The sequence below is a fragment of the Onychostruthus taczanowskii genome, unplaced genomic scaffold (assembly GCF_017590055.1).
Source record: "Onychostruthus taczanowskii isolate IOZ18803 unplaced genomic scaffold, ASM1759005v1 scaffold41, whole genome shotgun sequence".
Lineage (NCBI taxonomy): Eukaryota > Metazoa > Chordata > Aves > Passeriformes > Passeridae > Onychostruthus > Onychostruthus taczanowskii.
This window is the reverse complement of record NW_024501571.1, coordinates 3,079,758-3,091,931: the sequence shown is the minus strand read 5'-3', so window position 1 is coordinate 3,091,931 and position 12,174 is coordinate 3,079,758. Positions and strand designations below refer to the sequence as shown.

The following is a 12,174-nucleotide window of genomic DNA, read 5'->3' as shown; positions in this document are numbered from 1 at the left end:
CAGGTACCTGGTACTGGTCAATATCCTGTTCAGGAACAGCTCGTTCATTATTGATGCATATGTAAGTGAAGATACTTGACATGGTAATTTAACATTCCAGATGGAGAACTGGAAATGAGCATCACTCAGCTTTTAGTTAGCTCTTCTCAGTGGATACCTTCTCAGGTGGCTGTTGGATATAACTTTTTCAGAGAGAAACTTCAGATAGAAGCAAAAAAATTAGTCTACCAAGACCTAAATAGAGTAAAGTTTCTCTAATACAGCTAAAGAGTCTCCAGGCAGTGTTGAAAGGATTCTGGTGACAGAACATCCGAAATTATCATTGGGAAAAAATCCTCAGTGTAATTAGTCAGTGTGTGTAATTAACTGCTGGACAAAGCAGATGAGGAATTAGTGGCATCTTCTAAGTCAAGCCTGTCTACACTGCTAAATGATAGTCTTTTGTCCTGCCAGGAGCAGTGGATCAGAGGCAAAAATTGTACTGCCTTTGTTTTGTCTGGGGTCAGATTAGATTATCATAAAGACTTTAAAATCTATGAATCTGTCATGTTTGATTTTAAGTGAATCAGTCAAAAGACTCCCTTAATGTAGGTATGCACATTCAGACCAGAGCTGAGTGAATAATTCAATAATTTGATGAGTGCAAACATAAGAACATGAGTGCAGTTTTACGGGGTCGTACCAAAGATTCATCTGTTCCAGGATGGCTCTTCAGATGACAAAGGCTTTTGTCTTAAATCCACCACCTGCTCATTCCATTAGGTCTCTCATTTCATATCTGTGGTGTGAAATAACTCTTTATATTTCCCTTGTCCACACTCCATCCTTCTCATGACTGGTTTAGTGGTGGACTTGGCACTGCTGGGTTAACAGTCAGACTTGATGATCTTAGAGGTCTTTTCCAGCCTAAATAATTCCACGTTTCTGTGGATCTATGATTATGTGGAGTGCTCTCCTCTGCCGTCTCTTTTCTTTCTAAAACACATTCTCTCTGTTCGCAGAGAGGCTCTCTGGTCCTGCTTGCTTTTCTTCTCTGTACTTCCCCAAGTTTCATTATGGTTTTGGCCAAAACATCTCGAGGACTCTTTCCATAGAGATCATCAAGGTGGGATTTGTCCAAAGGAACAGAGAAATGGACATTTCTGCTCCTCACACCCTAGACATGCTCCTTCCCTGCCCTGGCTGAGGAGGGGAGTGTGGCAGCACCCAGGCAGGTGCTCATTGTCTACACTTGCAAGATCTGGTGAGGTGAACTTTGTCAAAAGTATTGAAAGTGGGAGTGTTCCATGAATGCTTAGGAGGACAAATTATTTTCTGTGATGCACTCATTTTTTTCCTAAATCTTCTGCTTGATTTTTCATGGCCACAGAGTATTTCAGGGAATTGTCCTTGATAATTCAAACATATATTTCAACTCCAATGTGTATTTCCTGATATTTTTTTAAATTGCATATTTTAAAATTGTGCATATAGAATAAAATGGGCTTTTCCTTATACTTGAGTTACTTGTACATTTCTTAAGAAATACTTCATTATAAGCAATTAGAATTCTGAAGTTTCTTTATCAATTCTCTGCAACTTCCTTGGCACTCAAAAGTTGGAGAGCATAATAATGACATTTTAAATGTATATATAGTTGTTGCAACAGTTTGATAAAACAAGACACCTATATAATTTAGAGTTAAGTTGGTCTGTTTGCTTTTCATATTTAGCTAGCAATTTATTGTTTCTACAAACTGCTTGGAAAGTTGATATTTGCAACAATATATCTTGACCAGCTGGCAGCATTTCTCCTTTTTTTTTTTTTTTTTTTTTTTTTTTTGGCTCAAAATAAATTTTCCAGGGTTGTATTTCTCTAGGACAAAAGGATGGTTCAATGTTGTACATGCTACAGATAAGCTGAAAAAAAGTAGAATTTATGTGAGAAACAGGGGATATAAGGATCTTCAAAGTTCTTTCTGCACTGAGACAGGTATTAGTCAATACTGTCTTTACATTGGCTATTTCTCTTATGACATCTGCCTCCAAAGTTAGTTGTGAGAAAGCAAGTGGAAAACAAATCATCTCAGAAAAAGGAATATTCACACCACCCCAAATTTCTATTAAATGTATTTCAGTGAAAATCTGGGCTGTTTAAGCTCCAGCTGAGAGTGACTTTATTGCACTTTCCTGTGCTCCTTTCTGTTATTTAGTACAATTCTCAGTGCTGCATTCACCTTATATTTCAAAATTGTTTACTATGTATTGTGCAATTTACAGTATCCATTTTCAGTTGCATCACTTTGAATTATTTTTAGGTCTGCTCTTCCTAGTTAATGTTGGCAGGACATGCAGGTTGGTTTCCACTGGAAAACAAGTCAAAAGGAAAATAAACCAAACCTATTAGTGCTGAAACATGACCTAGTTTTAAATTGTTGTCAGGTGAGGAATCTCCTCCAGGTTTTAACTGTCCACTTATTTTATGGAGGGATGGAGGAATAAGACAGCAGTTAGGAAATACATTGTTCCATCCCTCAGATACTGGAAAATGTATTTTGAGCAGTGGTTTGTCTACAGAGCTGTACTTCTCTGTTTCCTAGAAGCAAAGTGAAAAAGATTGAGGCAACAAGTTCACATATATGTATATATATGTACACAACAAGCAAGAGTGGGCTGATTTACTGACATCCCACAGAAGGAAGTGAATAAACCAGTGAGCAATTTCTTCTTTTAAGACTATGTTTTTGAGATGTTTAATACATACTGCGTATTTTTTAATGCCATTTTTAAAAATGCTGATTTTTTTTCCACTGGTGAATACAATGTTTGCAGGGATGTGTTGATATCAAACTGAGCAGACAAAAGTCACCACTGATGGGCTGCAGCTTTGCCTTTCCATTTAATGTAAAACCATGAATCTAAACAGGCTGAAGTGCCAATCTCTGTCATAGAATCATGGAATAGTTTGGGTTGGAAGGGACCTCAAAGGTCACCCAGTCCAACCCTCCTGCACTGAGCAGGGACAGCTTCTGCTACACCAGGCTGCTCAGAGCCCTGTCCAAGGTGACCTTTGATGTTTCCAGGGATGGGAGATCCACCACCAGTCTGGGAACCTGTGCCAGTGTTTCACCACCTCCACAGGTCCTTTTTCAAATGACAAGGTGCTTCTTTCAAATGATCACACTTGAGTGTGGTCCACTTGCTAATCCCAGGATGATTCCTTGATTCCTGTGAAGGTGCCAATCAAGCTATAGGAGCTCAGAAGAGTGAAAAAAGGATGTGCCCATCTTCTGCACATCATGGTGTTTGCAGACCTCAGCAGAGTGCTTTAAATGTGCAACTTTTCTATGATTATTTCTGAGGATTTGAGTGCATGGTGGTGTTTTCAGTGGAAGCGCTGGTTTCTCCCCTGTGCCTCATCATGATGGCAGCACTGAGGGAGTGTTGCTGTCACTGGTGGGTCCCACATCTTCTCCATGCACCACTGCCTGGGGGGATGAGCACAGACAGGGGCAAGTGGTCTGCTGCCATTCAAAGGGCTGTCATAAGCTGTCACTCAGAAGAGTGTAATCACAAAACACTTAAAAACCTAATGTCCTTTGTCATTTGGTTGCCTCTGGTTCAATCACATCTTTTACAGCTGATAGGACCAGGGAAAATTTTGAATATAATGTTGAATCTTTGTATATGGAATATAATTTTGGATAAAACAAGAGAGCATTGACCTTGAAGAATCATGGACTCAAAAGATCTCTGCAGTAGGGATTCTGTGAAGGAAAATGCTTTCTCCAAGGATTTTAACTACCAAACTGTATTACATGCCTGAGCAGAGCTTTCCAGAGTCTTGCCCCAGTGGAAACAGAGGTCTGTTCTCCAAAGCACAAAAACCTCACTACAGCTGCTCAGCAAATGTCACATGAAACTTTTAATGCAGGAGGAAAATTAGTTTGCTCAGTTTGGTTCAGAAAAATGGCCACAGCATTTTTGCCCAATTGTTTCCCAAACAACCCCACAGGGTGGGGAGCTGCCCTTTGGAGCAGCCATCATCACAGGGCTGAAAAACCAGAATAAATACCATGGCAGTGTTGCTTTGCATTTTCTCTTCACAACCTGGAAGGAGGTTGTAATGAGGTAGGATCTCTTCTTCCAGGAAACTCTTGATAGGAAAAGACAAAATGGCCTCATGTTGCACCAGGGAAGGTTTGGGTTGGTTATGAGCAAAATTTTCTTGGCTCAAAGAGTGGTCAAGCACTGGAACAGGCTGTCCAGTGAAGTGGTGGAGTTGATATCCCAGAAAGTGTTCAAAAAAGGAGTTGCTGTAGCCCTTCAGGATATATTTTAGTGGGTATGGTGGCGTTTGGTCAGAGGTTGTGCTTGATGTTCTTGAAGGTCTTTTCCAGCCTGAATGATTCTGTCTTTGAATAGCACTATCAAAGGAGAGGATGCTAACATCTATCCAGCCCTCCCTGCCGTATGCACACACCTGCATTCTAGAAAAATAAGCCAAAACTAATCCTGTGTCCTTTCTTTGGTGGCCTTGGAGCCTATATTTATGTTGCCAGCAGATTTTAAGCTGGGTGATTTAAAGATACAATAACAAGGAAAGTTGCCTTTTTCAAGCTGTATATTTTATGATGTGCTGCAAATGAGAAAGCCAGAGCAGTTTTCTGACATATTTACTGAATAAAGCAAATCTCTGTAGGCCATACAGTAATTCTGTAGCAATATCTGTCCCTGCCTGATTAACACTCTAGATTATTGGTACAAGTTGAATTTGCATCATGTACTTCTATTTGCAAGAGGTCAGACTAAATAATCATAATGTTCCTTTCTGGGTCTAAAATCTATTAATCTGTTTACTCATTTTCCTTTTATGTGTTGCTTCATTTGAACAATGACTTGAGGGTGGCCAATTTCTCTTTCCTTTCAAACATCACATTGGCCAGGTTTGCTTTCTGGTTCTCATGGATTTTCACAATGCAGAGGAAGTTTAAAGCCAAACAGAAAAGCCCTCCATTAAAAACAAAAGACGTTTTAATAACTAAATTATTTGTCTTAATAAGAATTTCATCATTAGAGAAATGTAATACTCAAAGGAAGAACTTCTCAGGAATAGTTCCTTCAGTCTTTCTTATCTCCCCTCACACTTCAGCTTCATGCTGAGTTCTATGCTGTTTCTGATTTATATTGTAGGAAACTGTGAATGTGTAACTTCTGATAGATAAGCTGCTCACAATTATAGGGTAATGCTCATATTTAACTTACTTTTCATAGTGTCCTGGGAGGCCTCCTGCTCCAATTTCTGAAATCAGTCCTCTTTTTTGTTTAGAATCCCTAATGTGCAAGTTTAAACAGCATTAGTGAAACCCTAGGGATGTGTCTGACTTTGCAGGGTGGTTCTTCTAACCCAGCATGGTGTATGGTGACTTGTCCAATGGAGAATGGATCATGACTTGGACTGCATGGAAGCATCAGGTGGACTTAAACCCTTCTGGAGGGAAAAGCCTACAAGCTCTGAATAGCTTTGCTGGGATTCTTCATGTAAATCCACCACTGATGAGTTCATCAATAAGACTCCTGATAAAAAGCAATTAAACTATCAAGCAGTAAATGATCCAGAGCAATTCCAGCATCTAGTACAAAAGAGGAAGAAAAGCATCAGTGTTTTGCCAAATGGCAAAGATGTCAAAGTGGTATTTCAAAGGGTGTTATTTTTCCAGCTCCTAAAATAAGCAGCAAGGTTCCTACACTCAGTAACAGTGGGGGATGCAGGGGTGAAGAAACGAGAGGATTTATCTGCACACACAGACAATCCCACCAAGAGAAAGAAAAAGTAACATGAATACATTAATATGACTGACTTATTTTTAATTCCAGTGTTTATTTGTTCTTTTATTCATGTATTCATTCACCTGAAGGCTAACATATGTGGGGCTGTCCCCCACCAGGCAGCCCTGCTGAGGTGACAGTCTGGCAGGTATCTGGTGACCTCCAGTGTGTGAGTGCAGGTTTCACTCTGCTGGCAAAGACACCACAAATTCAGAGAGATGGGCTCTTGTTTTCTGTTTATGAGTTTAGGGGCTTTAAATCACAAGGGAGTTTTTGTTTGGTTCTCATTTTTCATCAAAGTACTTCTTTGAAACATTGCGCCTTCTGCTTTCCTGATGGTGCTGCAGAGGAATAGGATGCTTTGGAAAAAGTTTGGTAATGCCCTTTCTCTTTACCTGCAGCATGAGCTGTTTTATTTTTGTTTGACAGTTTGGTTCTTTCCTGATGAACTGATGGTGAAATGGGTTAATGTAAAGGGGAAGGTGTAATAGTAATGTGTTTAAATGTAATAGTAATGTGTTTAAAGAGTTATGCGTTTAAAAAAAGACTGGATGTGGCAGTCGGTGCCATGGTTTAGTTGAGGTGTTGGGGCATGGGTTGGACTTGATGATCTTGAAGGTCTCTTCCAACCTAATCATTCTGTGAATTCTGTGAATTTTGTAATGCTGAAATATTCCCTCATCTCTCACAAGTTACATCTGTAAATTAGAAATTGTACAAATATGGAAACTGTGGTGTCAAGGACTGAAACCAATCCTTGAACAGAGCCTGAGTATTTATTAGGACACTGTTAGTGACCTCTCCTTTGCCTCTAATGAACATTGCAAGGCCTTTCAGGGTCCTTTTTTTACGGTCTGTGCAGGGTGTTCAGCCAACAGTGTACACACTGAGAGCCCAATTAACAAGGTACCTCGTCCATGTACAAAACCATTGGTACTTCCAAAGTTTTTTGAAACCTGTCCTAAACTGAGTCACTCAGTATGGCAGCTTGTGCTGGAGGTTTAGATCTACATTTAAACATCAAACTGGGAAGAAACAAGAAGCAAAACCCCCAAATCCAGTCAGGAAAATAAAAGATTATAAATATAACTGTAGGAATTTATCGCAAACTCCACCACCAGCCTAGGTTGTCTGAAAGATTTGTATCATCTGCATAATCAATATATGAAGTCTCCTTAATGAAACACTAGGTCTGGAAGCTTTTATCTCAGGAAACCCTGGAAACAGAGTGCAATCTGTGTTTCCCCAGTAGAATTGCAGATAATGTCTCTTTTGTCATATGGTCAAGCTGGGTTCTACTGTCCCTCCCCAAAGTGGGTGTTAATGGAATTACATCCTGGCCTGTACCAGCAACAGTGTGGCCAGCAGGACCAGGGCAGTGACTGCCCCCCTCTCCTCAAATCCTATTTCCTTTCACCTTGAATGTTTGCTCTGGCCTTTTTCATGTGCCTAGTCAGTAATATGCACTTAAGGCATGTAGCCTCAGGTAAAAGATGTAGTAGGAGTTAAAGTATTCATACTTACAGCTGAGTTTGGTTGTGTTTTTTTTCATTCTAAACTAAATTATTCTTCTGGTCATTGGTTTGAAATTGTTTCCTGTTGCTGGAGGCAGGCAAGGCATATTCTGGGGTGTCCATGTGCCATAGGGACACTTGGCTCAGCTCCTTCTCCAAGTGCTGGGCTTTTCCCAAGCTGCGTGGACAACCAGAGCTCAGTGGGTGAGCCAGGACTAGAGGTTGGAGCCGCACATGTTCCATCCAGGCAGTCCCAGCAGGCACATCCACACAGAAGAGGCAGATGTGGCTGCTTTGCTGAGTTTTGCCCAACTCTGAGTCCCTGGGCAGGGCTGAAGCTGCCCTGGATCACAGCGTGGTACTTGAGCTGCTCCAGAGTTAAATGCTTTCCAAGTACCTGAACTTGGCAGGTTGACTTTTGACTCCTTTGACTTTTTCTTTGCTGGGAACCAAGATAGAAATCATCAGGGGGAAAAGGCTCCTTTTGCTGTTGTTTGTGTGTCCAGCTCCATGAGCTAGTGCCAGCTGCAAGACAGGAGCACTCCTCTAATTTCCACTAATGAGAAATCCCTCCTACCCCTTCTTTCTGGACAGAAAATTCTGTCTTAAATTCCTTTAAAACAAAGACCTAATTCTGCTCTTACTGCCTGCAGTTTCAATTTTGCCTCAAAATTGCCATGGAGAGGGCAAAGCTGGATGGTGCCATAAAAAAGAAAATAATTATTCCAGAGTATTAAAGACTGGAACAAACTGCAGGAATGCTTTATGAGTGCCCAGGTCTGCTGAGAACAGATGCCAAGTCCCATCTCAGCAGGGCAGAGGGGGTTGGGATCAAGACCAGCAAACAGACCACGTCTCCACCATGATTTTAGAGCTCAGATGCTGTCCCACAGCTGCCTTTGCTGATTTAATCCTGTAAGAGCACTGACTTATGTCAGTCCTTGGGTGCTGTGCGAGGAGCAGCATTCCCAGGACATTATTATTTTGAGTTAACCCTATCTTGGAGGAGGAAAACCTTAAGGACATAAGCTCCATGTGGAAAGTAGCCATGGCCTTGGTTGCTGAGTTGAAGAGCATCCCAGGGAAGTGGAATTCAGCCAGGAATCCTGCCCACAGCAGGGAGACTCTAGAGGTGAGTGCAAACCTGTAATGCACCATAACCCAGAGTCCCCACACTAATAAATGAGAGCACCTTGGCTCTCTGCATGTACCTGGGATGCTGTCTGCATTCTCAACAAACAAGGGCCTGCAAATGTAAGGGCTGCTCCTCCTGAGTGTTTGCCTTAAGCTCTGGTTTGCAGTGCATCATTTAAAAGGTTGCAAATATTTTCCATGTGTTGAAATAAAATTATAAGCAGATTGAGCCCAGGTACAGTAGATCCACTGGACTAAATCTGACTAAGAAAAGCCTTCAATTAAAGAATGAGGCTTAAGAGGGGCAGGGAATGAGCTGGCATGGAGGGAAATTCTGTCAATTTAGTGAAACATATTTTGTGGAAATACACTCTCAAAGGAGAGTTCCCCCGTGCAGGAAAGCACGTGATGTAAATTGGTGTCTACTAAAGCAGTCCATTGCTTGTGTAACAAAAGTAACTGCATGAAACTGCAAAACAGCACACACTGCATTTTCATGGGGAAATGTGCTGTATTCTGGGATATTAATACTGTGTGGGCTCAATTTTCAGTGCAGTCAATCCACAGGAAACAAAGGGACTGCGAGGGAGATATAAAAAGACAGTCAGCTAATAGGAGCCATATTCAATAAAATTGTATCTGCCTTCAGTGAACAGTGAGGGTGAGATGTGCCTGCTCTCCCTGGGCAGGGCACAGGATGGGCTGGACCAAGAGGGGCTTGGAGCAACCCTCTGTGTATTTGCACATATGTATAAAAAAAATTGTGTACGTGACAAATAGAACTCCTGTTTTGAGAAACTGGGAAAGAAGGGGATTTAATTCAGGCTGCTGGTGGACTTCAGATCCTGGGTGAACTTCACCTTTCCTGCAGCTTCAATATAGTGCCAGTATGTTAGTGAGCTGTTTGTTTTGTTTGCCTAGCACTTAATAGAAGGATTATCTGGTTTCTTTCTTTTAAGGTTTCCAGGGTTGCTTTTCATTTTCTAAGCGGAATGTGTTCATTTTTAGTGGTAGCATTCTCTCCCATTCAGGCTCCAAACGTCTCTAGGAAGTGACTTCATGTTATTATTCAAGCAGATTACTGCCTGGAGTGGCTGAATTACCTAGTCTTCATGTAATGGCAAGCTCTCAGTCCATATGCATTTAATGACTGTAATCATTTGTTATTTTCCCTTTATTAGGTTTGTTTTTAAAGAAAGTTTTACTGTGATATTTATGATATGCTAAGTGGTGCAACTTGCTGAAGAAACATACATTTTATTTTTTAATAGGTTTTGGTTGCTAAAATGGAAATCTTTTATTTACCCTAGTAGGGCAGTTTTTTGCTGACAGTTTTATTATTTCAATTACTCAGACATTTCTTTCCTCTTTTGTTTCCTCAGATACTCCTCCAGGGAGTTTTAATGTGCCATTCTTTATTTAAAATTGGGTTCAGAATGTGTTATTTCTAGCAAGGCAGGGAAAAAGTGCAGTACAGCAGACATTAAATAGTGGGATGTCAAAGTTTTATTTTCTTTCCTCTTTGAGTTGTGGAATCCTTTCCTCATTTGTGTCATCTGGTGATGAATTGTACTGATGATCTGTGTTCCTCATCAATAACTGCCTCCTACCATTGCCAGGCAGAGGCTGTGCTCTGCCTAAAGAGCTTGTGGCTGCAGATAAATGAGTTTACATGTGTGAGTAAAGGAGGGGACCTCTGAGAACATTTAAAATTGTCAGAGGTGCAGACTGCTTTAATAAAATAATGTTCTGTAGGTAGTGGCTCCAACTCCTGAATTCATTTCACTTGCTAGTGGGGAAAGAATGGGACCATTTCTCTGGGGCAAACCCCAAGCCTTGGTCAGTGGAGTGAAAAGTGAACCCCAAGGGATCATGAAAAGTGGGAGATTTACAGCCTGAGTGGGCCAGCACCAGCAGATGGAACTGCCTATGCAAAGTTCTCTGTGGCGGGACAGCATGGAAAGCAGGGTCTGCTCCCCTGGCTCTGGCTGGGGTATGACTGTGATTCCCTCTGCAAGTGCCAGTGGCTCTTTGACCACTCCCTGATGTGTGGTGGATTTTCCATTATAGCCTGACCAGTCCTTGGAGAAAACCAAACTCAGTTCATAGAACCATAGCATACGCTGAGTTGGAAGGGACCGATCGGGATCATGGAGTCCAGCTGGCCCTGCACAGGACATCTCGATCACACCTTGTGCCTGAGAGCATTGTCCAAATGCTTTTGAACTCTGCCAGGCTCAGGGCTGTGACCACTTCCCTGGGGAGGCTGTTCCAGTGCCCAGCCACCTCTGGGTGAAGAAGCTTTTTCTGATATGCAGCTTTAGCCTCCCCTGACTCAGCTTCAGGCCGTTCCCTCGGGTCCTGTCACTGGGCACCAGAGAAGGGACCAGTGCCTGCCCCTCCACTGCCCCTCAGGAGGATGTTGAAGAGCACAATGAGGTCTCCCCTCCAGGCTGACCAGACCAAGTGACCTCACCCCCTAACACATAAGTCTTCCCTTCCAGACCCTTCCCCATCCTCATGGCCCTCCTTGGGATGGTGGGGGAGCCCCAGCGCTGCAGGTAGATCTGCTCTGGCTGCCTGTGTCTAGTGCATGGCCTTGACCATCCTTTTACAATACAGAAAGGGCATTACAAGGCACATCCTCACTCTTCTGCTTCCCGTTGTGTTTTCCAGAGTGTCTGGGGGAGAGCTCTTTGACCGCATTGTGGAGAAGGGCTTCTACACGGAGAAGGACGCCAGCACCCTGATCCGGCAGGTCCTGGACGCTGTGTACTACCTGCACCGCATGGGCATCGTGCACAGGGACCTCAAGGTACAGCCACAGCACTGCTCTGGCCCCTGGGCAGCGTTAATGAAGGCTGTGTAATTGTGTGAGCCCAACAAACACGAGTGCCCTGGGACTGGCTGTTCCAGTAAGGTTGTACCATAGGAGAGATGCTCCAAAGCCTCCTGGAAATCCCCCCAGCCCCGAGGATGCTGGATCCTGGAAACTACCCCCCAGTGATGGGGAGACCCCTAAAAAGTTCTGTGCCAGTATTGAGAGATGAACAGGATTTGGTTTTTTCAGTCTTCAGGTTGCTGTTTATTTTTCTCTTATCAGAAGTTCAGCACACCCTCTACATATCAGACTTAGCGTACAAAGAAAAGGCACCAAAAGTCACAAGACACACAGGTTCAAGGTCTTTTGCCCAATTAACTCTTAGATCAAGAAAAGGCACCAAAAGTCAAAAGACACACAGGTTCAAGGTCTTTAAAACTATTTTGCCCAATTAACTCTTAGACAATATTTTATTTCCAACTTTCTAGCAATAACTAATTATTTGTCTGTTCATGCAACATCTGAATTGCTGCTCTTTCTAACCAATCACTCTGTGCCACAAGCACTGCAGAAAACGGAACAGTTGAAGAACAAGATCAGACAATGCCCAAAATCCTCCATCTTGTCTGCTATCTACCTCCGTACTAAAACGCCAAAACGCTAAGTTTTTCACCCTGTGATAAACTATACTACTACTTTCACACACTCGTAATTCCAATTCATCCCAAAATCTTGGAAGCTTTCTCCATGGACAAAGGTTAAAAGCAGTGTTCTCCTGGGGATCAGGACTTCTCAGCACAGGCAGAGAAATATTCCCTGGGTTCCAACACCCATGGAACTGGTTTTAATGAGGACTCTGCAGTAAGGGCAGTTAGAGTGGGAGCTTTGCATGTATGA

At 42.3% G+C, this 12,174-nt stretch overlaps 1 protein-coding gene across 3 annotated transcripts in view; it reads left to right on the top strand.

Moving 5' to 3' along the window:
• CAMK1D (calcium/calmodulin dependent protein kinase ID) overlaps positions 1 to 12,174 on the top strand; it is a 209,224-nt gene that overhangs the window by 154,212 nt on the left and 42,838 nt on the right. For all 3 annotated transcript variants that reach the window (XM_041413408.1, XM_041413409.1, XM_041413407.1), the window contains exon 4: positions 11,133 to 11,271. In XM_041413408.1, coding sequence (XP_041269342.1) covers positions 11,133 to 11,271 — 139 coding nt within the window. The remainder of the gene's footprint in view (positions 1 to 11,132; positions 11,272 to 12,174) is intronic.